Consider the following 25,561-nt stretch of genomic DNA (forward strand, 5'->3'; position numbering starts at 1 on the left):
CCAGTGTCTAACCACTGCGCCACCTCGCTCGGTCCCTCGTAACTTGTTCCATGCATGAAGGCATCAATGTGTATAAGGTGGTATAGCCATGCATGTTGCATTCACCTGGTTCCAAAGTCCATCTGTGTTGGTTGGCAGTGGGTCACAACACTGCACCTGTCGTTTCACCACATCGCACATTGATGCCATCATGCATGGAACAAGTTACCAGGACCCGTAGTAGACCCTGTGCCTACAGAAAAACAACAACACTGACTTTATCGCCTTCTTCAGAGCTGAATATGGCTGGTGCATTCGTTAAGGATCACATGCGCAGCGAAGAGTTAAGAAAGGGACTACCTTGTTGCCAAGATGCACATTTGTATAAATACACTCATGTTCAGAGGAAACAGTGTATCTTGAACGACTAGAGCTACGACGTTCATATTTGCAGGACATTTACGTTAAAATGCTGTGCAGAAATGATTAACATTTGAACTACGTGTCTCTCTGTATAACGAAATGCAGGCACTTTGTACCACACAGTGACTAGCGGTCAGTGCATCTCCAGCACTTCGCAGTCTGTGCACCTCTAAAAAAAATACGCCCTCCGCCTGCCGTCGTAAGTACACAAAGGCCAGAGCTATGTTACAGGACCAGGTCGCCGGTGTAAACATAGTGGAGCATGAGCCAGCCAGCTGTACAGCCATGCAAGCCTACTGTGACGTGCAAGGATAAATCGGATATGAGGTTTACAGATGAAGGTAATGCAGGTCACCTAGTAATTGTTTGGTCATACGCTTACCACACAGCTCATGTCAGAAAATGGGAGACGTATGCACTTAACCAACACCGCTTCGAAAAACATATTCAATAACTGTCTTAAATTCTGTCTCCACAGGGAACACATGTGACAAAATTTGCATACTCGCCATTGAAAACGATTGTTGTCTGAGGGGTAAGAGAATAAGTCAAATACATAATTCAGTTTTAAAAAAACGTTTGCTGGTCACTCAAGAGTGATTTCACATCATTTGTAGCAGGCAGAAAAAACATTGTTTTTTTTTCCTCACTCTTCTTTTTGTTCTCCATACGTCTTCTTGACCTGGTGGATAGCTAGACAGCCATACGACTTGAGATCTTGTACTGAGGTGCATCGGAATATTCTCCTCATCCAACACACCTTGCCACTGCCTTTGATGCAAACTACACTATCGATGTGATAGAAATTCCGGAACGCCGTCAGCACACGCGCCAAAGGCAAGCCTGGCTCGTACCAGTCCTTTGGATGGTGATTTCACTTTAGCCATAATATTGTCCTCTGCCTTTTAGCATATTTAATGGATTCAGCAGTTTCCTTAGGGACATTGACCAACGATGACTCATTCTATACGAACATCAACATGACAACCCTTAATGGTGTCATTCTGCTTCAAGTGTCGGTAACTACGATAAGCGCTAAACGTCAGTGTGGTCAGTATGCATGCAGATACATCGTCTGTTCCATAATAGGAGGGGCGAAACACATGTGGTGTATTACTCCAGTCCAGCTGTAACCAACCATATGGGTAGAATTCACTATTTAAAAACACCTTAACATTTGGTAGTTTACATTTGTCGAATATCATCGAATCTTCCTTCAAACAGTGCCAATGTAATGATCCAAGCTACTTCTACCTAAAAAAATTGCCTGAACTGACGTAGACCGCCATGAGATGGTTGGAAGAGCTGGATATTCACAAAGAGCAGAGGAATTCAGTACCAGCAGGAATCTTCAGCACCCTACATCCAATACTGAAACATGCTCCATCTTCCAGATGTACTTCTCCAGCACTGTTTTATTGTCTTCAGGGTTAAATTCCCCCTGAACTTAAGAGTTATTACCTGTCACACTTCTCACAAAAATCAGTGTTTCGATTGCATAGTGACTCACGACATTGCTTCAAAGCATCCCATAAGTATCTTAAGTGGTGACACACACTAAAACTGTCTTATTCGCTTTTCGGTCCATGAACCATACTGCATTCTGCAGATAATTCACATCAGAAGTAGAAACGGAAACTTATGTTTTGAGGGTTGTTATGACTCCCAAATTGTGTATGTGGTCAATTTCGATGGCATTCACTTCATACCTTGTTTCTTGAAAAAAGAAATGTGAATGCTTTGCGCGTGAGTTGCAGAGTTTGTGCAGGGTCTCCATCCTTCTTTAAACATCGCCCTTCTACAGAAAGGAAACTGTTGCTTGAATCTGCCGGCCGCTGTGGCCGAGCGGTTCTAGGCGCTTCAGTCTGGAATCACGCGACCGCTACGGTCGCAGGTTCGAATCCTTCCTTGGGCATGGATGTGTCTGATGTCCTTAGGTTTGTTAGGTTTAAGCAGTTCTACGTTCTAGGGGACTAATGACCTCAGATTTTAAGTCCCATAGTGCTCAGAGCCATTTCAATCCATTTGCTTGAAACTGTCAGTGTATCCTGGTGTTGACTCGAAATTCGTATTTCATCATTACAAAAGGCCATGGGAAATATTGAACTGAGACTTTTATATCGAACAATGTCATTGTACGCTTTCATTTCTATCGTACTAAGATATTTGTAAACCTCCAGTGCAGTCACGGCTCGTAAGTATGCATTCTAGGTGTTCATAAATTTTTAAGTTCAGATAAATATGAGAGTGTGAAATTAATAGAATCTGCAGTATAACAGTTATGCTTATCAACATATTTATACATCTTCATCCACCATCAGTAATAATAATAACAATAATGATAATAATAACAGTACTAAATAATAATAATATTCATCATAACTTGTCTGAAAAAATAAGAATTGGTTTTGTGGAATTTTGTTGCTGTGTACTTAATTAAGTACTGTTTATGTTACGCACGAAATAATTTTTACGCTTTCACTACTCTCCATTTCGCATTTTTGTGTAAGTGGAAGTTTTTGTGCTTTTTTTCATTTATTTTTTTTTTGTTGACAAATGTACAAGATCCCTAATACACATTAACAGATTAACTTCCAGGCTGAAGATCAGACATCCTTACTTTGCACCCATACGACAACTTACTCTTTGTTAAATGTCAGCTTGTAGTCATGTTTATTTGGTTTCGTCACTTTATCAGACAACGGATCTGGCCTGAGAGACCCTAGTTCCTCTGCAGCTAACTTTTCCTGGTAATTTTCTTTCCTGTTGGCACTTAAAACGGATTCAGCAGAGTTCATGTTGACACTCTACAGGAAATCCGATTCCTGCACAGTAATCAATCAACCCCAAACACAAACTGCCGTTTGTGTAAATGAATACAGACATACTTACATTAATACTTGTCCCACAGTATGAATATGACATTCATAATGATGTGGAACATGTCATTTTAACATGTTTTCTTTACATAAAATAATAATATATTTTTACAGTTTGTACTTCATATCTAAAAATTCATCACTTGAGTAGAAGGAGTTGTCATTTAGAGATTCTTTTAATTTGTTTTTAAATGTTTTTTGGCTATCCGTTAGACTTTTAATGCTGCTTGGCAAATGACCAAAGATTTTTGTGCAGCATAGTTCATCCCTTTCTGTGGCAAAGTCAGATTTAACCCAGAATAGTAGAGATCATCCTTTCTTCTAGTGTTATAGCTACGCACTTCGCTATTATTTTTGCTTTGCGATGGGTTTTTAATAACAAATTTCTTAAGTGAATATATGTATTGCGAAGGTACTGTGAATATCCCCAGTTCCTTAAATAAATGTCTGCAAGGTGATCTTGGGTGGGATCCAAGTATTATTCTGATTACACGCTTTTGTGCAATGAAAACTTTTTCTCTTAATGATGACTTACCCCAAAATATGACGCCATATGAAATCAGTGAATGAAAATAGGCATTTCAGGCTAATTTACTGATATGTCTACCACCAAAATTTGCAATACACTAATTGCATAAGTAGCAGATCCTAACAGTTTCAGTAGATCATCAATGTGTTTCTTCCAGTTCAATTTTCCATCAGTGCACACACCCAGATATTTTGAATATTCTGCCTCAGCAACATATTTGTGTTCATAGTCTGTATTTATCAATGGTGTTATCCCATTTACTGTACAGAGTTGTATATACTGTGTTTTCTCAATATTTAGTGAGAGTCCATTTGCAGAGAACCACTTAATAATTTTCTGAAAGACGTTATTTACAATTTTCGCAGCTGACTCTTGTTTGTTGGGTGTGATTACTATACTTCTTTCATCAGCAAACAGAACTAGCTTTGCATCTTCATGAATATACAGTGGCAAGTCATAAATATATATTAAAACAATAAGGGACCCAAGACTGAACCCTGTGACATACCATTCTTGATAACTCCCCAGTTAGAGAATTCTGATGATTTTAGCAGACTGATTGTTAATTTCAACCGTCTGCATCCTTTCGCTTAAATATGAATTAAACCATCTGTGCACTGACCCACTCGTACCACAATACTAAAGCTTATCTAAAAGAATTTCATGTTTCACACAATCAAAAGCCTTTGAGAGATCACAAAATATCCCAATGGGTGATGTTTGGTTATTCAGTGCATTTAATATTTGATTAATAAAAGAATATAATGCATCTTCTGTTGAAACCCCTTTCTGGAAACCGAACTGACATTTTGTTAGTACTTCATTTTTACAAATATGTGATTCTACTCTTGAATACATTACTTGTTCAAGAATTTTGGGTAAAGTTGTCAGAAGTGAGTTTGGGCAGTAGCTGTTAGCATCTGACCTATCCCCTTTCTTATGCAATGGTTTAACAATTGCGTATTTCAGTCAATTGGGAAAAATGCCCTGTTTCAGTGAGGTACTACATATGTGGCTGAGAATCCTTCTTATCTGTTGAGAACAAGCTTTTAGCACTCTGTGAGAAATGCCATCAATTCCATGTGAGCTTTTACTTTAGAGTTAATTTATTATTTTCCTAATTTCAGTAGGAGAGGCGGGTTGAAATTCAATTCTATCAAATTGCTTAGGTATTGCCTCTTCCATATACTGCCTTGCATTTTCTAATGAATAGCTGGATCCCATTTTCTCTACAAAAATCCACTGAATATCAGACGAACCAGTGTGACAGCTTTTCGTGAATGTTCATATATATGTACAATGTGTGCTTACAGTACAGATAAACCTGACCCACCATTAGATCAACAGGTGTCAGAAATATAAAGAAATGCTATAGTTTCACAATTGACCATGATGTGCTTTATGCTTCTCTGTTAGAAATAAGACATACACATGTCACTTTTTTTGGCAATTCAACTCCTAAGGAGGTGAAATAAAGACAGACTGATTAGCTGACTCTTCATAGCCCAGCCCAAACCGCTGAGGATAGAAACTAGAGGTTTGGAGAGGGTGTGGATCTTATGGTGAGGTATCGTTTAGGAAGAGATTGTCCGAAAATCCACTCCTAAGAGTGTGAACAGATTTTCGAAAGTACGTCCCTATAAAGGGAATTTTGAAGCTAAAACTATGGAAACTAGTGTTTGATTTCTCAGTCATCAAATAAAAAACATGAGTTTCAGCATTTTTGGAAATTCAACCAATAAGGGGGTGAAACAGTGGGTGAAAGTTTTTTTGAAAATAAATAACTAGTAAAGGATTTTTAAGGCTACATCTATGAGAACTGGTACTTGACTCCTTGGTTAGAAATAAAAAAAAAATACGTATGTCAGTGTTTCTGGAAATTGCAATAGGGGATGAAAATTTTTAGGAAAACATTTCGTTACATTAAAATAACGTAAAGCTAAATTTATGAACATTGGTATTTCACATCTCGGTTAGATACAAAGAAATATTTGTTAGGAGCTGAAAGTTGCTATGGAAATATCTCCACAAGAACGCGAAAGACATGATTAACATAAACTTTGGACTCCAGCTACCAGAATCGCTTTTTGATCAGAAGTACATTCGGAAAAGACCTTGCTTGTATGGCTTTTAATAAGCGTGAAAAGCTTAGAAGGTGTGCAATTTGTTAACAACATAAAAATTCGATTAAATAAAAACAAAACAAAAAAGATCTCTGCAGGCCATACGACTACGCGAGCGAAGCAGTGGACGCTAAGCTAGTTCTACTATATAGTGAGTGAGTTGGCATATCTGAGGGACGTGCCGCCTGGCGGGATTTGTGTCTAGCAAACTGGGTACAAGTCTGCTGCAGAGTGCTACCACCTGGTGGCATTAACGTAAGCTTGAAGTTAAGTTGTAAAGGCTAGTTGTTCACACCGTGAACCGTACACTTGTCAAATTGGTAGTCAATTGGCCCGTATGGCAATTACGTCACGCCAGTTGCGAATGTGCAAAAGCTCCTTAAATCTTGGACTACAGAAGGTGTGCTCGCGACCCTGAATCCAAGTTTTACCGAGTCTAGAGGAGCAATGTACTACAGCGCGGTAGATTTAGTGCCCTGTATTTGAGATTGCCGCATCTACATTAGGTTTAAAAGAATTCAAAGGAAAACAACCAATAAATCCGCAAGGTGTCAAAAGTTATGGTGTTCATGTGCTCTTACACGCTAACCGCCATGCTCCAGTGTTATCGCACTGTGCTTCAGTTGCAAAGTGATTTACTGACGACTGTGTGATGCACACTTAGACATCACGTCCCTATTCCTTCAGGTGGAGGCGTCTAACTACCTCTTCATCACAAAATCAACTGAGTTTCATTCCTGTTCTTGAGTATTAATCTCAACGAAGTGTAATGTCCGGACAGTCACTGGAAGATACATGGGGTTCTGCGGAAACAACGATCTTATATTCTGGGCCTAGTATAGGGTAGAACCTGTAGGTACTATAAAACACCTGGTCAGTCTAGTATGAATTCATTGCAGTATTACACTTGGCTCAGATTACGCTTACTGGTAATATGTCCACAAGTTCTGTGACTCATAAAATGTATTGGATTTCTTCTATAAAACCTTATTCCTTCAGAAAACATGTAGTGACCCTACTGAAGCGTTCTGGGTAAAGTATGTTGTCTGCTCTGCTTTTGTATATCTCTGCTTTCAATGTGCTGACGTTTGTGCATAAATCAGAAATTTTTACAAATCATTTTAGAAACGCATTTTGATCGTCAGTATCGAATGAGCCAGGGTATATTTCTAAAACTTCACCACTTACTAGATATAATTTATTTTTCGTTTCTGAATTTTTTGGAATACTGCTATACATTGCAAGACTGACCAGTGCAATACTCCAGTCCCTGGTGCTCAGATCAATTAGTGGGAGGTAATTCGCATTTAATATCATGAGTAACTTAGAAGTAGATATCATCGGAGTATGAAGCAACTTAAATCACTTAATAAAAGTAAGTATTCCATTCCAGACAATATACCAATTAGGTTCTTTTCAGAGTGTGCTGATGCAGTAGCTCCATACTTAACAATTATATACAACCATTCACTCGACAAAAGATTTGTGCCCAGAGACTGGAAAGTAGCACAGGTCACATCAATATTCAAGAAAGGCAATAGGAGTAATCCACTCAATTAAAACCTGTATCATTAACGTCTATATGCAGCAGTATTTTGAAACATATATTGTATTAGAGAATGGTGTGATGTGACACAGTCAACATGGAGTTAGAAAACATCACTGTTGTGAAACACAAGTAGCTCTTTACTCATATGTACGAGGGCAGTTCAATAAGTAATGCAACACATTTTTTTTCTGAAACAGGGGTTGTTTTATTCAGCATTGAAATACACCAGGTTATTCCCCAATCTTTTAGCTACACAACACTATTTTTCAACGTAATCTCCATTCAATGCTACGGCCTTACGCCACCTTGAAATGAGGGCCTGTATGCCTGCACGGTACCATTCCACTGGTCGATGTCGGAGCCAACGTCGTACTGCATCAATAACTTCTTCATCATCCGCGTACTGCCTCCCACGGATTGCGTCCTTCATTGGGCCAAACATATGGAAATCCGACGGTGCGAGATCGGGGCTGTAGGGTGCATGAGGAAGAACAGTCCACTGAAGTTTTGTGAGCTCCTCTCGGGTGCGAAGACTTGTGTGAGGTCTTGCGTTGTCATGAAGAAGGAGAAGTTCGTTCAGATTTTTGTGCCTACGAACACGCTGAAGTCGTTTCTTCAATTTCTGAAGAGTAGCACAACACACTTCAGAGTTGATCGTTTGACCATGGGGAAGGACATCGAACAGAATAACCCCTTCAGCGTCCCAGAAGACTGTAACCATGACTTTACCGGCTGAGGGTATGGCTTTAAACTTTTTCTTGGTGGGGGAGTGGGTGTGGCGCCACTCCATTGATTGCCGTTTTGTTTCAGGTTCGAAGTGATGAACCCATGTTTCATCGCCTGTAACAATCTTTGACAAGAAATTGTCACCCTCAGCCACATGATGAGCAAGCAATTCCGCACAGATGGTTCTCCTTTGCTCTTTATGGTGTTCGGTTAGACAACGAGGGACCCAGCGGGAACAAACCTTTGAATATCCCAACTGGTGAACAATTGTGACAGCACTACCAACAGAGATGTCAAGTTCAGCACTGAGTTGTTTGATGGTGCTCCGTCGATCATCTCGAACGAGTGTGTTCGCACGCTCCACCATTGCAGGAGTCACAGCTGTGCACGGCCGGCCCGCACGCGGGAGATCAGACAGTCTTGCTTGACCTTGCGGCGATGATGACACACGCTTTGCCCAACGACTCACCGTGCTTTTGTCCACTGTCAGATCACCGTAGACATTCTGCAAGCGCCTATGAATATCTGAGATGCCCTGGTTTTCCGCCAAAAGAAACTTGATCACTGCCCATTGTTTGCAACGCACATCCGTTACAGACGCCATTTTAACAGCTCCGTACAGCGCTGCCACATGTCGGAAGTCAATGAAACTATACGAGACGAAGCGGGAATGTTTGAAAATATTCCACAAGAAATTTCCGGTTTTTTCAACCAAAATTGGCCGAGAAAAAAAATGTGTTGCATTACTTATTGAACTGCCCTCGTAATATTGATTTCAAATTGATTCCGTATTTCTAGATTTCCAGAAAGCATTTGACACTATAACATACAAGCAGCTTGTAATCAAATTGCGTGCTTATGGAATATTTTCTCAGTAGTGCGACTGGATTCACGATTTCCCGTCAGAGATGTGACAGTTCATAGTGAATGATGGAAAGATTGTGAGTAAAACAGAAGTGATTTCTGGCATTCACGAAGGTAATATTGTAGGCCTACTGTTGTTCCTCATCTATATAAACAATTTAGGAGACAGTTTGAGCAGATGATGCTGACGTTTATCGTCTAGTAAAACCATCAAAAGATCAAAACAAATTGCAAGAAGATTTAGAAAAGATATCTGTATGATGCTAAAATTTGCAATTGACCCTTAATAATGGAAAATGTGAGATCATCCACACGAGCGCTAATCCCGTAAACTTCAGTTTCACGATAAACCAGTCTGACATGAAGGCCGTAAATTCAACTAAATGCCTAGGAATTACAATTACGAACAACTTTAATTGGAAAAAATACATAAAAAATGTTGTGGGGAAGGTGAACCAAAGATTGAGAGAGACTGCCAAAACTACACTTGTCCATTCCCTCTTGCAGTACTGCTGTGAGGTGTGTGATTCTTACCAGATAAGATTAATGGAGTACATCGAGGAAGCCCAAAGAAGAACGCACGTTTTGTATTGTCGATAACCAGAACAGAGAGTGTCATGGACATGATACAGTATTTGGGGTGTACATTATTAAAACAAAGGCTTTTGTCGTTGCAGTGGCATCTTCTCACGAAATTTCAGTCACTAACTTTCTCCTCCAAATGCGAAAATATTTTGTTGACACCGACCTACATAGGAAGAAACGATCGTCACCACAAAACAACGGAAATCAGAGTTCGCACGGAACGAAACAAGTCTGCGTTTTTTCCACCCTCTGTTCGAAAGCGGAATAATAGAGAATTATTCGTGGAGTAACAGTGAATTATTGCGAAGGTGATTCGATGAACCCTCTTCCAGACGCTTAAGTGTGATTTGCAGAGTATCCATGTAGATTCATATGCAGATCATTGTTTCAAAGCGAAAGTATTCATCACAACCATATATCAACGAATACACTAATGCGTATGCAGTTTGTTTTTATCCGCTAAAGTAATGGCACAGCTCTACTGGCGGATGTAAATCACCATATGAGTCGAAGTAGTACACATTGTTCCTGTACTTCTTAACCTACTCAAACCACTTAGTCTGGCAACATCTGGGTTCCCAACGCCACATTCTCTACATTTCAGCATTGTCTTTGGAAATGTATTCCTCATAAACACTCCACATAATCTTGAGATGCGGAATTTTTTGACTAATTGAAACAGATCTGTATTTGTAAGTTGTTTCTGAGATGGCATGGCTATCAGCTTTCTTCTTTTTTTTTTCTTATCGGCAGACCAAGTCCTTTCCTGTATATTTTTAAATAGAGCCCTTTCCCAATAGTGATAGATTCCGTATGCTTGTGAAGTCTTTCTGCTTCCTATAATTGATGTTCTGTACTCTATGCATTCTTCGTCATCTGCCATATGACCACAGCGTCTCTGCCCAAAGAAGTGATGACTGATAACGCAGCAAAGCCTGGAATTAAAAACAGTATAACTCCACCTGATGCCTTAGGTGTTGGTAGAACTCTAGATATTTTAACCCGTCTTCTTGTTGTTCTTATTCCTTTCCGCTTTCTGCTTCAGAACAGTTTTAGCCACTGACAACTATGACAAACATCTTAAAGGTTTCTTCTTCAGGTCTTGTAGTGGATGACAAGAGGCTTTCATAATTGTTTGCACCCAAATGATGTTTGGCATGCATTGCTTTATCAGATATGAACGCTGCAATATACACTATATCTATTCATCCAAATAATTGCTTGGTTTTTTTCGCCTGGCTTCAACCTGTGACATGACGTTCTGATACAGTTCTATTTGCAGAGTGTTCTAAATCAGGTTCCTTACTCACCTCATCTAGCAGGTTAATGTCCTTGCCATCGTGTGCCAGATGCTTTTGCAATTTTTTCCAGTTCCACAATAATGATACCCTCGTATGTAGTTGGAGAACTATGGAGTACACTACCTTTACCATGCATGATGTGCATCCTATGATCTGCATTATGATACTGCATGCTTAGAGTTTTTTGCACATTGTTATACACAATGTCTTTAGTATACACTTAGTTCTTGTGCTTTAATGGAAATCCAAGCCATTTCACTAAAGCCTTGCTCCCTCAATGCCTTGTGACTTTCTCTATGAAAACACGTTGGCTTTGTAGCTTCTCTGTAATTTCTCGGTTTAGAAATTACCACAAATTCCTTCACCTTCGCCAAACTGTAACATGTAAGTTCTTGAATTTCTTCATTGCACTTTGGATGCTGTAAATATCTCTGTAGATAAGTGTTCTCAAATTCTGTCTTGTATATTGAAATACGCACTGCATCACCTACATTAAATTTATGCCTGTATGGATCCACCTTTTTAATGCCATTGTATACTGTATTTAAAGCTCATTCTCACAGACATCAGTAAGCCTTATTTTTATAGTGTCATATCAAGAGATCTTATACAGTGCAATTATATGTGGGAGAATCTTGATCCATTGATATATTGCTCAAAGATAAAACTGAACCCACATATGGTTTTTACTGTTTTACTCAGACATTCCACAAGTTTCGCCTTCATGTGAATCAGTGTAGAGTAGTGGTATATTCTGAACAAATCTATTACTGCCTTGGAACACCAGTTGTAGAATCAACCCCCATGATTGGTTTGAAGGTTGTCTGGGTAGCGATTCACTCCAGTCCACAGCAATTGTTTAAAGGCATCTGCAACTTCCTTACCAGTCATCGCCTTCACAGGTATGGCCCATATGAATTTGGAATATGTCCATGAACCATGGACCTTGCCGTTGGTGGGGAGGCTTGCGTGCCTTAACGATACAGATAGTCGTACCGTAGGTGCAACCACAACGGAGGGGTATCTGTTGAGGGGCCAGACAAACGTGTGGTTCCTGAAGAGGAGCAGCAGCCTTTTCAGTAGTTTCAGGGGCAACAGTCTGGGTGATTGACTGATCTGGCCTTGTAACACTAACCAAAATGGCTTTGCTGTGCTGGTACTGCGAACGGCTGAAAGCAAGGGGAAACTACAGCCATAATTTTTCCTGAGGGAATGCAGCTTTACTATATGATTAAATGATGATGGCGTCCTCTTGGGTAAAATATTCCAGAGGTAAAATAGTCCCCCATTCGGATCTCTGGGCGGGGACTACTCAAGCGGACGTCGTTATCAGGAGAAAGAAAACTGGCGTTCTACGGATCGGACTGTGGAACGTCAGATCCCTTAATCGGGCAGGTAGGTTAGAAAATTTAAAAAGGGAAATGGCTAGGTTAAAGTTAGATATAGTGGGAATTAGTGAAGTTTGGTGGCAGGAGGAACAAGACTTTTGGTCAGGTGAATACAGTGTTATAAATACAAAATCAAATAGGGGTAATGCAGCAGCATAGTGAATGCATTATTGTGGCCAAGATAGACACAAAGCCCACGCCTACTAAAGTAGTACAAGTTTATACGCCAACTAGCTCTGCAGATGATGATGAAATTGATGAAATGCATGATAAGATAAAAAAAATATTCAGGTAGTGAAGGGAGATGAAAATTTAATAGTCATGGGTGAATGGAATTCGAGAGTAGGAAAAGGGAGGGAAGGAAACATAGTAGGTGAATATGGATTGGGGCTAAGAAATGAAATAGGAAGCCGCCTGGTAGAATTTTTCAAAGAGCAAAATCATGAAAGTAGGTTGTTTACGTGGAAGACCCCTGCAGATACTAAAAGGTATCAGATAGGTTATGTAATGGTAAGACAGAGATTTAGGAACCAGGTTTTAAATTGTAAGACATTTCCAGAGACAGATGTGGACTCTGACCACAATCTATTGGTTATGAACTGTAGATTAAAACTGAAGAAACTGCAAAAAGGTGGGAATTTAAGGAGATGGGTTGTACAGAGTTTCAGGGAGAGCATAAGGGAACAATTGACAGGATGGGGGAAAGAAATACAGTAGAAGAAGAATGGGTAGCTTTGAGGGATGAAATAGTGAAGGCAGCAGAGGATCAAATAGGTAAAAAGACGGGGGCTTGTAGAAACCCTTGGGTAACAGAAGAAATATTGAATTTAATTGATGAAAGGAGAAAATGTAAAAATGCAGTAAATGAAGCAGGCAAAAAGGAATACAAACGTCTCAAAAATGATATCGACAGGAAGTGCAAAATGGCTAAGCAGGCATGACTAAAGGACAAATGTAAGGATGTAGAGGCTTATCTCACGAGGGGTAAGATAGATACTGCCTACAGGAAAATTAAAGAGACTTTTGGAGAAAAGAGAACCACTTGTATGAATATCAAGAGCTCAGATGGAAAACCAGTTCTAAGCAAAGAAGGGAAAGCAGAAAGGTGGAAAGAGTATATAGAGGGTCTGTACAAGGGCTGTGTACTTGAGGACAATATTATGGAAATGGAAGAGGATGTAGATGAAGATGAAATGGGAGATACGATACTGCGTGAAGAGTTTGACAGAACACTGAGAGATCTGAGTCGAAACACGGCCCCAGGAGTAGACAACATCCCACTAGAACTACTGACAGCATTGGGAGAGCCAGTCCTGACAAAACTCTACCATCTGGTGAGAAAGATACGAGACAGGCGAAATACACTCATACTTCAAGAAGAATATAATAATTCCAATACCAAAGAAAGCAGCTGTTGACAGATTTGAAAATTACCGAACTATGAGTTTAATAAGTCACAGCTGCAAAATACTATCACGAATTCTTTACAGACAAATGGAAAAACTGATAGGAGCCGACCTCAGGGAAGATCAGTTTGGATTCCGTAGAAATGCTGGAACACATGAGGCAATACTGACCCTACGACTTATCTTAGAAGCATTTGTAGACTTAGAGAAAGCTTTTTACAATGTTGACTGGAATACTCTCTTTCAAATTCTGAAGGTAGCAGGGGCAAAATATAGGGAGCGAAAGGCTATTTACAATTTGTACAGAAACCAGATGGCAGTTATAAGAGTCAGGGGGTATGAAAGGGAAGCATTGGTTGGGAAGGGAGTGAGACAGGGTTGTAGCCTATCCCCAATGTTATTCAATCTGTATATTGAGCAAGCAATAAAGGAAACAAAAGAAAAGTTCGGAGTAAGTATTAAAATCCATGGAGGAGAAATAAAAACTTTGAGGTTCGCCAATGACATTGTAATTCTGTCAGAGACAGCAAAGGACTTGGAAGAGCAGTTGAACGGAATGGACAGTGTCTTAAAAGGAGGGTATAAGATGAACATCAACAAAAGCAAAACGAGGATAATGGAATGCAGTTGAGTTAACTTGGGTGATGCTGAGGGAATTAGATTAGGAAATGGGACACTTAAAGTAGTAAAGGAGTTCTGCTATTTGTGGAGCAAAGTAACTAATGATGGTCGAAGTAGAGAGGATATGAAATGTAGACTGGCAATGGCAAGGAAAGCGCTTCTGAAGAAGAAAAATTTGTTAACATCGAGTATAGCTTTAAATGTCAGGAAATCGTTTCTTAAAGTATTTGTATGGAATGTAGCCATGTATGGAAGTGAAACGTGGACGATAAATAGTTTAGACAAGAAGAGAAAGAAGCTTTCGAAATGTGGTGCTACAGAATAATGCTGAAGATTAGATGGGTAGATCACATAACTAATGAGGAGGTATTGAATAGAATTGGGGAGAAGAGGAGCTTGTGGCACAACTTGACTAGCAGAAGGGATTGGTTGGTAGGACATGTTCTGAGACATCAAGGCGTGGGACAGCAGGTGGAATAATAGAATAAATGTTTTGTATTTATGCTGTTTGCCGTTCCCAACACTGGCTCTCTAACTACAATATTGGCAACCAGAAAGTGATTAGCAAAACGTGAAGCCTGTAATTAGAATTCCTAGTGCCCGCTTCATCTGAGAAATACATTTATAGCTACAGCTTATAGCTCTGAGGAATTAGGAGATTGTCTGGGATTCATAATCAAAAACCATTCTCTCTAAAATGTTCACTATATTCTGAAAGTCACAGACCAAAAAGGATCCACACAATCCAACTACCAGAGCAGCTCAGAGTCTAATGTGCTGATGCCACTATAACTGTTCAAATTAAATGTTTAAGTGAATGCTCGCCATAATTTGATGATAATGTTCATCAAATGCCATGCTAAATAATGGTAGAATGTCCGTCCTGCGGCGGCACGTGAAAATACGACATATGCAAACTGAAGATAGATCATTAAAGTCATCCCAGAATTAACACTTCACTCGAAAACGATTTCATGGTTATGCGTATCCCGAGTAACTTATTACGGCATCCGAGGCTGTTTATAGCAATGATACCGACGCGACGCGACTCCCGGCACAGGTGGTGCGCTAATCAGCGTCTGGAGAGAACTGGGGCCTTTCTCTTTTTCTCGAACAGCGTTCTTACATGTAGAGCCGCAGTACGGACACCTAAGGGAACGCCTGATCAAATCTGCTCTCCCGACTAGCTGCTGGGCAAGTAATGCACCACTTTAAGTTATCGAATAAATCATTGCTTCCTTTGCTGATGGCCGATGAAGCTTTCAATTTAATTGTGCAATCAGCACACAAGTAAGTAATCATAATAAAAGTCTGGCGTGGCTAAGTCAAATATTTTGGGCGAGAGAATTAATTTAATTGCACTACACACAGTAGACGAGCTCTGAACTTGCTCTTTGGAGACACGCTTAGCTATAGTTTTATAGTTATTCTGTTGAAACTTCTCACATTTTCGTGATTATAGCGGATCTCCCTTCTACTTAAATTTAAACATCCTAGCTTTATTTATTCGCCTACTTAATCTATCTTGCTTCCTTAATTTCTAAGACGAAAACCAGAAAATCATGAATTTCAACTAAACTTTTAATTTGTGAGATCCAGAATACTGTTTCTACTAAATTATTATGCAAAAGGAATCTAAATATAAATTTTTAAGTTTATAGCTCATTTCTGTTGCGCCAGTGATTTTTACATAAAAACATCCAAATTTCGAAAATGGTTAAAGTTATCGAACTGATATCCAACACAGATAGATTTTGTATTACTCCTGACATGCCAGAAACGTTTCATGTTATTTACTTCAAAGTATTGCGCAATATTTATGACGTCAGAGCTAGTTATAGCGGACTAGGCTGGCACACAATGGAAAGACTGATGTTAATTTTATAAGGCGTGAGTATGCTGCTTCCCTACAAAGGGATCACCAATTTAATACTGGAGGGCAGCGTGGAGGGTAAAAATCGTAGAGGGAGACCAAGAGATGAATACACTAAGCAGATTCAGAAGGATGTAGGCTGCAGTAGGTACTGGGAGATGAAGAAGCTTGCACAGGATAGAGTAGCATGGAGAGCTGCATCAAACCAGTCTCAGGACTTAGGACCACAACAACAACATGTATAACCATTAAAATCTAGTTAAAACCTTTATTTCCTCGTGATATTGCCTCATATCTGTGAGATCCCCTGCCATAAGTCATCCACCATGTATAATAACGTGTCTTTGTGTGAATTTTTTTCCACTGGTTTATGGAACTCTTGGATGACAGTCTCTGGAAGTATTACACAACTCATCTTTTTCGAAGTTCTGAAAAGACTTATATGATTTCGTTATGTGAGCAGTATTTCCTGCACTAGGCAACACGGTGAACAGCCATAGATGTTCTGAGATTTCGTTAGGATCGTTGTAGTCTATGTACTCCAGCAATCGATTGTTCATTCTCCTATGTGTAATGTCAGTGCTTTTACCCACCACATGTACAGCTTCTAATGCAGGTCCAATAATAATATCCAGGTGTTTCTTGCCATTCAAGCCTTTTATTCGTTCATCTTGGATGTTGTCTGGCCTACGTGCATTATTCATACATAATATTTCATTATACACTCGTATATCTTATGGGAAAAATATGCTACAGTTCGTATTTCCATTAAACCAGGTGTTTGCTAAAACTCCTTCTCTCCAAAGTGTATTAAATACCAGATTAAATGTATAGGATGCTTTCCTGACATATACAGTTTATCCCTAGTGATGCCATACAACATATTTATTTTGCTAGCAATGTGATGGTTAGCGAAACTACTAATAGTATACCCCTCTTCTTTTCCTTCCTCCTCTTCCTCCTCCTCCTCCTTTTCTTGTCCTCCTCTTCTGCCTGCAAGGCTTGTGTGTTTGACTCATTTAAAACTTTGTTACTGGCCTAAACATCTCTGAGAGAGAATTATCTCGCTCCACCTGTCCTAATTTTAACAATCATAAACTTTCATGAATAGCCTTGTGTGCCTCGGTGACTTTGCATTTTGTCGACTTGCTGCTGCATATTAACTTCGAGATTGTGCTCAACTTATACATTTTGTTCGGAAAATCTGGTTAAAAACTTCTTGGACTTTAGAGGGAAGAGAGTATATAATATTCTGAATAGGGAACTATATCCGGAACTGCACCATTTCCATTCTGCAGTCCTTTGAAAACATGTTTGGTAGATAGGTGTGCAACAGGGTAGTCATGGTGGTGGTGGTTACATAGGATTGGCTGATGTCATTTGACGTTTATCCTTCTAGCCTTATTCACATGTCTGAGTGTTAGAGCAACATGGTTGAGAACACATTTGCAGAATACACTGACATTATCGTTCTGAATAATGAAGCTCATAGTAGTGGAAGAGTTGCTCGTCGCATTTATCAAGAGTGTCCTCCATAACTTCCGACTCAGTCACATACCATTTTCGCCACAGTTATGCTATGGTTTCGGGAAGGCGTACCTTCACCTTCCACAGGCATGACGGTGGTGCTCGAAGCAGATGCTGCACAATGGAAGTAGGAGAGGCCGTACTGCATAACACTGAAATGAAGCCATCAATGAGTATACAAGCAATTTCTTTGGCTATTAATGAGTGAAATTGTAAAACAAGTGAGGTACCGGGTCACACCTAATCAGTTGTAAAATTGGCCACATTCAAATAGTTCCAGCGGGGAAATATTACGTTTCCAGACATTGGTTCCAATTCAAAATATTATCTACTCGCTCCCTTCTATAAGTCCTAGAAGTTTTAACAGGAATTTCCGAACACCTTGTATATAGGATGGTAACAGCATAGGTACAATGTGATCATTGGTACTTTAATATGTACCCACTTCAGTGTGTTAGTTGTTTTTTTTCTCTGAATCTGACACTTTTCCCCAAAAAACGTCGTGTAATTTACTACCTAATGTTTTCTGCATGGTCGTAACTGTGCCGCTAAACAGATTACACCATTTCAGTATATACTAACTGTTTTGTGTCCATGTGTCCACACTTCAGTACCTGATCCACAAGAAAATAAACATCAATGGCTTGCTCTTGCCATCTGCACTTGGAGGTACTAACCAACCTAAAGACATACTAGTGCTAACAGCTACAATTATTAGTCTGAAAATGAAGTAAATACTGGTGTAACGGTGTTCAGTACACTGTCCTCAGTCGCCAGTAAAAATATCTGCACGTATACTCCTAACATCCTGTATATACGAGGGTGAGTCAAATGAAAACCTTAAATTTGTAATAACAAATCGAAATTTCGCGCCGTTATCCTATAAGTTGGTAAGCGTGCTACAAACACCGTGCAGAATAGCCTGTAGGTGGCAGCATAGTGCAGATGCACGCATACCGTCGCAGTATAAGTATAAAGATGGCTGCCCCACTTGCTACTTGCACCAGGAAAAACCAGCGTTCTGTTATTCGGTTTTTGCGAAGTGAAGATGTGAAACCTATTGAAATTCATCGACGAATGAAGGTTCAGTACGGTGATGCATGTTTGTCACAGCAGCAAGTCTACGATTGGAGTAGGAAGTTCGCAAATGGTGTGACTAAGTGGAAGATGCTCCTCGTCCAGGTCAGGCTCAACGAGTTGCAGCAGTTGAAGCCATAGTGAAGGAAAACCGCCGAGTGACACTGAATGACATTGCAGCATGTTTAGAGATTAGTCATGGGTCAGCACACCACATGATGTGCTCCAGTTTCACAAAGTGTCTGCATGATGGGTGCCACGGCAGCTGACTCCTGAAATGAGAGAACGACGTGTTGATGTTTGTGAAGAACTTCTTCGGCGCTTTGAACGAGAAGATGATGGCTTCCTTGCAAGAATCGTTACTGAGGACGAAACCTGGGTTCACTTCCAGCAACCGGAAACCAAGAGATCGAGCAAGGAATGGCGCCATTCCTCATCACCAAAACCAAAGAAGTTCCTAACAGAACCATCAGCACGGAAGGTGTCATTTTGGAGCATTACATGCCTAAAGGGACCACTGTCACATACATCATCATACACAGATCTCCTAAAAAATTATCTGCGGCCTGCAATCAAATCAAAGCAACATTGATTGTTGTCAGCAGGTGTTCTCTTTGCAACATGACAATGCAAGGCCCCACACTGACCGTACAACAGTTTCAACAATCACAAACCTGCATTTTGAGTGTCTTCCTCATCCACCATACTCACCAGACCTTGCCCCAAGTGATTTCCATATGTTTGGACCACTCAAAAACGCAATGGGAGGAAAAAAGTTCCGTTCTGATGGAGAGGTACGCAACGCGGTGCATGAGTGGTTGTGCAGACTACCAAAAGAATTTTCTCTAAAGGAATTTAGGCACTTTGTAAGCGCTGGAGGACTTGCATTGAGCGGGAAAAGATTATGTTGAAAAGTGATATAGCTTTGTACCACTTCTGCACAATAAATAATATTTAAAAAAATTCTTAAGGTTTTCATTTGACTCACCCTCGTACATTGACGAAAATTTGGCAGCATCAAAAAGTAATTAATGTAGAGCAATGAAATCTCAGGGCTACATACACCTACGTTTCGTATTTTGTGATCAACACTGCCAGATCACAGGTTAACGTAAGCACAAGATAAGCCATTGCAAATGTGAAATACTGATTAATAACCCAGGAAACTGCCAGAATGTTGGGTGTAAGCATGGACAGATGCATGTATTGTGTTGCACAGGAGCCGGATGTCAGTTTGCAGGATGAGGTTCCATGCCTGTTGCAGTTGATCGGTCAATATAAGGACGGTTAATAGTGTTTGTGCATGCCACTGGATTTGTCGTCCGATGATTTCCCGTATGTGCTCGATTGGAGACAGATGTGGTAAGGAGATCAGGTCAAAGCAACGTGTCGACACTCTGCAGAGCACGTTACGTTACAACAGCGGTATGTGGGTGAGCGTTATCCTGTTGGAAAACACCCCCTGTAGTGCTGTACGTGAATGGCGCCACAACGGGACGAATCATCAGACTGACATACAAATTTGCAGTCAGGGTGCGTGGAATAACCACGAGAGTGCTGTCATACGAAATCGCACCCCATTCCAAGATTCCAAGTGTGCAGATGTACTGGTTGCAGGCCTTCAACTGGCCTCCTTCTAACACCAACACAAGGCCATCACCGGCACTGAGGCAGAACCTGCTTTCGTTAGAAAATACAACAGACCTCCACTCTGCCTTCTCCCCCCCCCCCCCCCCCCCCCCATCTTCCCCAATGAGCTCTCGCTTAACACCACTCAAATCGCAAATGGCGGTGGTTTGGAGACAGGGGAATGCACGCTACAGAGTGTCTAGTTCAGAGCTATCCTTGAAGTAACCGATTAGTAACAGTTGATTGTGTTACTGTGGTTAATCGCGTCTTTTTCGCCATAGAGGTATTCTTATAACACCGATGGTATTTAAACAAACCTTATGTGCGTCCCCATAGTGGCGTTACTGGGCCACACTTATTCGATTACGGTGCAGTTTGCATAGACGCCATCTTCCACATGTACAAACCCGTCTACCTACTTTCTTTTAAGTTGCATGATCCTTTCTTGGTGTTGCGATTTTTTTTTCTGTCATTGTATGTCAATGTAAGGAGTTTCCTTTTCGTATGTCTAAAACTCGTTGAGTCTCGCCAATCTTCGCATTTACTTTATTGATTAACGTCAGACTGGTTCTAGTGCTTCCTTCCCATGCACTTCTTTCCTCAATGCTCACAGGAAGAGACTTTTTATAATTTTTAATGTTTCTTCCGTTTGAGGCATCACCCTACGCTTGCATTTCCGCAGTAGACTTTTTCCCTAGTTGGGTGGAAGTCATTAAAATATTTTCGCATTCAGAGGTGAAAGTTGGTCATTGAAGTTCCTTTGAACAATCTAGCCACATCGGGAAATGCCTTTGTTTTAACAACTGCTACCCCAACTCGTGTATCGTATCTGGACACTCTTTCTCCTTTTTCGCGATTGCACAAAATGAGCTGCCCTTATTTGAAATTTTTCGATGTCCTTCATGAGCCCTATCAGCAAATATCCCTTACCGCACAGCAATACTACAAAAGAGGTTAGAAAAACGTACTGTAGGCAGTCTCTTTAGTTGGTCTGTTGCACCTTCTAAGTGTTATGACAAGTCCGCAGCTCGTGGTCGTGCGGTAGCGTTCTCGCTTCCCACGCCCGGGTTGCCGGGTTCGATTCCCGGCGGGGTCAGGGGTTTTCTCTGCCTCGTGATGACTGGGTGTTGTGTGTTGTCCTTAGGTTAGTTAGGTTTAAGTAGTTCTAAGTTCTAGGGGACTGATGACCATAGATGTTAAGTCCCATAGTGCTCAGAGCCATTTGAACCAGCCATTTGTTATGACAATAAAACCAAGTCTTTTGGCCGGCCGGGGTGGCCGTGCGGTTCTAGGCGCTACAGACTGGAGCCGAGAGACCGCTACGGTCGCAGGTTCGAATCCTGCCTCGGGCATGGATGTGTGTGATGTCCTTAGGTTAGTTAGGTTTAAGTAGTTTTGAGCTCTAGGCGACTGATGACCTCAGAAGTTAAGTCGCATAGTGCTCAGAGCCATTTGAACCAGCGAAGTCTTTTGTTCGTCTTCCCCATAACATTTTCTCTGTGTTATTTCGGTTTAAGTTATTCGTAATTGTCTTTGTCTTACAGATTATCAGCAGTTCCACCACTTTACTCAATTATTTGTTGAATGTATGCTACTCTGGGTCTTCTTCAAAGTTTTTATCGTCTTTAGCTCTCTTTAGTACCTTCGAAGTTTGATATCATAACACGTGTCCTGTCATCCTCTCCCTTCTTCTTCTCAGTATTTTCTGCAATTTTTTCTCCCCAGTTCTGCAGAGAACCTCCTCGTTTTTCAACAGTGCACCTAATTTTCAACATCCTTCTATATTGCCCCATCTCAAACGCTTCAATTCAGTTCTCTTCTTTTCCAGTTTTTCCACAGTCCTTGATTCGCTTCCACATAATGCTATATTCCAAATGTACATTCAGAAATTTCTTCCTCAAATTAAGGCAAATATTTGATACTAGGAGACTCCTTCTGGCTGCGAATCGCCTCTTTGCTTGTGCCATTCTGCGTTTTCAGATCTGCTTCACTCCTCCATTATAAGTTATTTTGCTTCCAAGATGTGATTTCTTCACTTCGTCTACTTCTGATTTAAGTTTCCCACTCTTCTCATTTATGCTACTTTTCTTTACTTTCCTCTTTCCGTAGTTGACTGTCATTCCATATTTTGTGCTCAGTAGACTATCCATTCGATTCTTACATCCTGTAAGTCTTCTTGCTTTCACTGTAGATAGCAACACCATTGGTGAATCTTATCACTGATATTCTTTGGCCCTGGAATTTAATCCCCTGGAATTTAATCCCGCTCCTTAACCTGTATTTTTCTTCCCCCATTGCCTTTTCGATGTTCAGATTGAACAGTATGGGAGAAAAACTGTATCCCTTTCATAGGCTCTTTTTATCTGAGAACTTCGTTCTTGATCTTCCATTTTTAGTTCCTTCGTGGTCTTGTACAATTTGTATATTAAACATATATTACATGTCTTTCCCTATAACTTAACGCCTATTTTTCTGATAATTTCGAAGATCTTACCCAATTTTACATTTCGGACGCTTTTCGTAGCTCGAAAAATAACATTGAGATGTCTTGACTTTTTCTTAAATCTTGTACAACGTCAGGTTTGCGTCTCTTATGCCTCTATATTTCATAGAGCTAAAATGATCGTCACCTAAGAGATCCTCAAATTTCTTTTCATTATTCTGTATTTTATTCTTGTCAGGTTCTGAATTGTCAACATTTAAATATCAGCAAACAGTAATTCTCTTGCAAATATGCTTTGTACTTGTCACACTTGTCACGTCATTCCAGTTTATCATAACTAGTGTACTTTCAGCGCTGTAATGAAGGCACGATACTGCTAAAGGAAAAAACTTTTACTGCCTGTATAATACTAAATACATTCCATACATTTAAAGTATTACGGTTCTCTACAGAGATATTCGAAACCTAATAGCGGACGCTATTTTCTTTTACAGCCGGTACCTAAAAGAAGTATGTCCAAACCGTGGTTACGAGAAGGCCTTAGCAGCGTCGACTTCGGCAGCAGCAGTAACAGAGGTTACGGAGAAAAGCGTCACAGGCGATGCGGATGAAGATGGACACGGCGACGCAGAATCGGGAGCTGGCCGCGCCGCGCCCACCGAGGAACGTCGAGAAGACACGTGACAATCAGCTGGCAGTCCCACTTTCGTCTCTGCGCATGCGCAGTTCTGCTGAACAACTGAAGTTCTAACGACTGAAGCTGTTTAATGCCAAAAGGAAGCCTGCTATACTGTTTATTCCAACAGCAGTGGATCATGTCTGTTATGCAGTCATTCCTGTGATTAGGTCTGTTAAGTACTGGTATTTTTGTCACTAAACTTGTATGATAATGAAATCATCTGTAGTAAATAGACCTACAGACCTGAGTCGTGACGTCAGTCAGTCCATACTCATGTGTGGCAAATGAACTACACGTCTATTAGTTTCTTCATAATATTTTCTCAGCTCCATTTTTTAACAAAACTGTGGATGGCCCTTGAACTCAGCATAGGTAACATGTTTCATTCACTGGTCTGTTCCAGTATAAGTAATCTGAAATGTGTTTAAGAAATTGTCAGCGACTTTTGAAGTAACACAAATTAGCAACTCAGCTCACACCTTCTTACATTTTATACCCAGTATTATGGTATTGTTTAACATGTATGCTATTATAGTTAATGTAGTGTTTTGACTCTCTAGTCATAGTGGTAGTGACAACAAATGAGTGTTTCTAAATTTCTTCTATGTGCTACTATACACTATCTAAGTTGACGCTTGGCACGGCAGTTGATGGGAGCGACTGTAAAGGTATTTCCTGTTTAAAATCGCTCTCATCAGCCACCGTGCAAAGTGTCAACTTTTTGCTTGAATTTTATGATGTTCCTCTCAGTATCAGAATTTTATGATTCATGCCTGCAGCTCATTGGAATCAGCTTTCAATTTTGATTTAGTGGTTATACCTTAATGACAAGGTTGTCCACTTTAACTTTGGATGTAAACTGTTGTACTGTAGGCTACACAAAAAAATCCATTCTAAAACAGAAAAATGTGGATACATTTCAACGTAACTTGTCTGTGAACTTTGAACAAAAAATTGTAGATAAAAAGCACCTGCAATAAATTTTTTCTTCTTTCTTACATGTGATGAAGAATTATTCAACAGTTATTTAAAAAAATAATTTATCTCACTGCAGAAATGCGATAACTCATGAAAATAAAAGCAACTTTATGTCAATGCATTCAGTATTATAGGTTGTGTAAGAACAAAGGTTCCTTCAGTGTAATCACAACACAAGACATGTCTATGAATTAGAACCATATTTCAAGTGATGACAATCAAAAATAATCTGTTAGTGTATAGGTACTTCTGAAGCATTTTCCTCCTCACAATCAGAACAAAGTCTGTCATTACTGCTAGGGATTTGTAAAGACTGCAAAAAGAAATATAAGTCCACCTTCCCCTTCAAACATTCAAAAACCTGAAAAAACTTAGGTGAATGTCTGAGACCAGATTCATACACATCACTGTATTGTCTATCAAACTATTGAATCAACTTTGGAGACAAGGCACCACAGCTGTGACTAATCAGTCACCTTGGGGATTAAGAAGCCACTTCAGCTCTGTTTAACTTTTTTACTATAAGATCACAACCGGCTTTGTATACTGAAAACTGCTACCTCCGTTGACTTCTACACAACAATGAATCACAAAAGAGCCCCTTAATTAATACATATTGCCCCCTTTTTTTGTTATTGCACCACTCCGCTGTTCCCCCTCTGTTCTTTGAATTAGCCCGCATCTCGTGGTCGTGCGGTACCGTTCTCGCTTCCCACGCCCGAGTACCCGGGTTCGATTCCCGGCGGGGTCAGGGATTTTCTCTGCCTCGTGATGGCTGGGTGTTGTGTGCTGTCCTTAGGTTAGTTAGGTTTAAGTAGTTCTAAGTTCTAGGGGACTGAAGACCATAGATGTTAAGTCCCATAGTGCTCAGAGCCATTTGAACCATTTTTTTTCTTTGAATTAGCTGCTCATCAGGTCTTTATACAGTTTTTATGTATCTTCATGCAGTTAGTGGATTACCATGATGTAGTTCAGGCTCCAA

The 25,561-nt window shown here is 40.2% G+C and overlaps 1 protein-coding gene across 1 annotated transcript in view; it reads left to right on the forward strand.

Moving 5' to 3' along the window:
* LOC124606241 overlaps positions 1-24,601 on the forward strand; it is a 473,911-nt gene extending 449,310 nt beyond the window's left edge. Inside the window, exon 5 of the mRNA XM_047138215.1 lies at positions 23,417-24,601. Coding sequence (XP_046994171.1) covers positions 23,417-23,606 — 190 coding nt within the window. The 3' untranslated portion in view covers positions 23,607-24,601. The remainder of the gene's footprint in view (positions 1-23,416) is intronic.
* Positions 24,602-25,561: the final 960 nt, after the last annotated feature.

Source organism: Schistocerca americana, chromosome 3 (assembly GCF_021461395.2).
Source record: "Schistocerca americana isolate TAMUIC-IGC-003095 chromosome 3, iqSchAmer2.1, whole genome shotgun sequence".
NCBI lineage: Eukaryota > Metazoa > Arthropoda > Insecta > Orthoptera > Acrididae > Schistocerca > Schistocerca americana.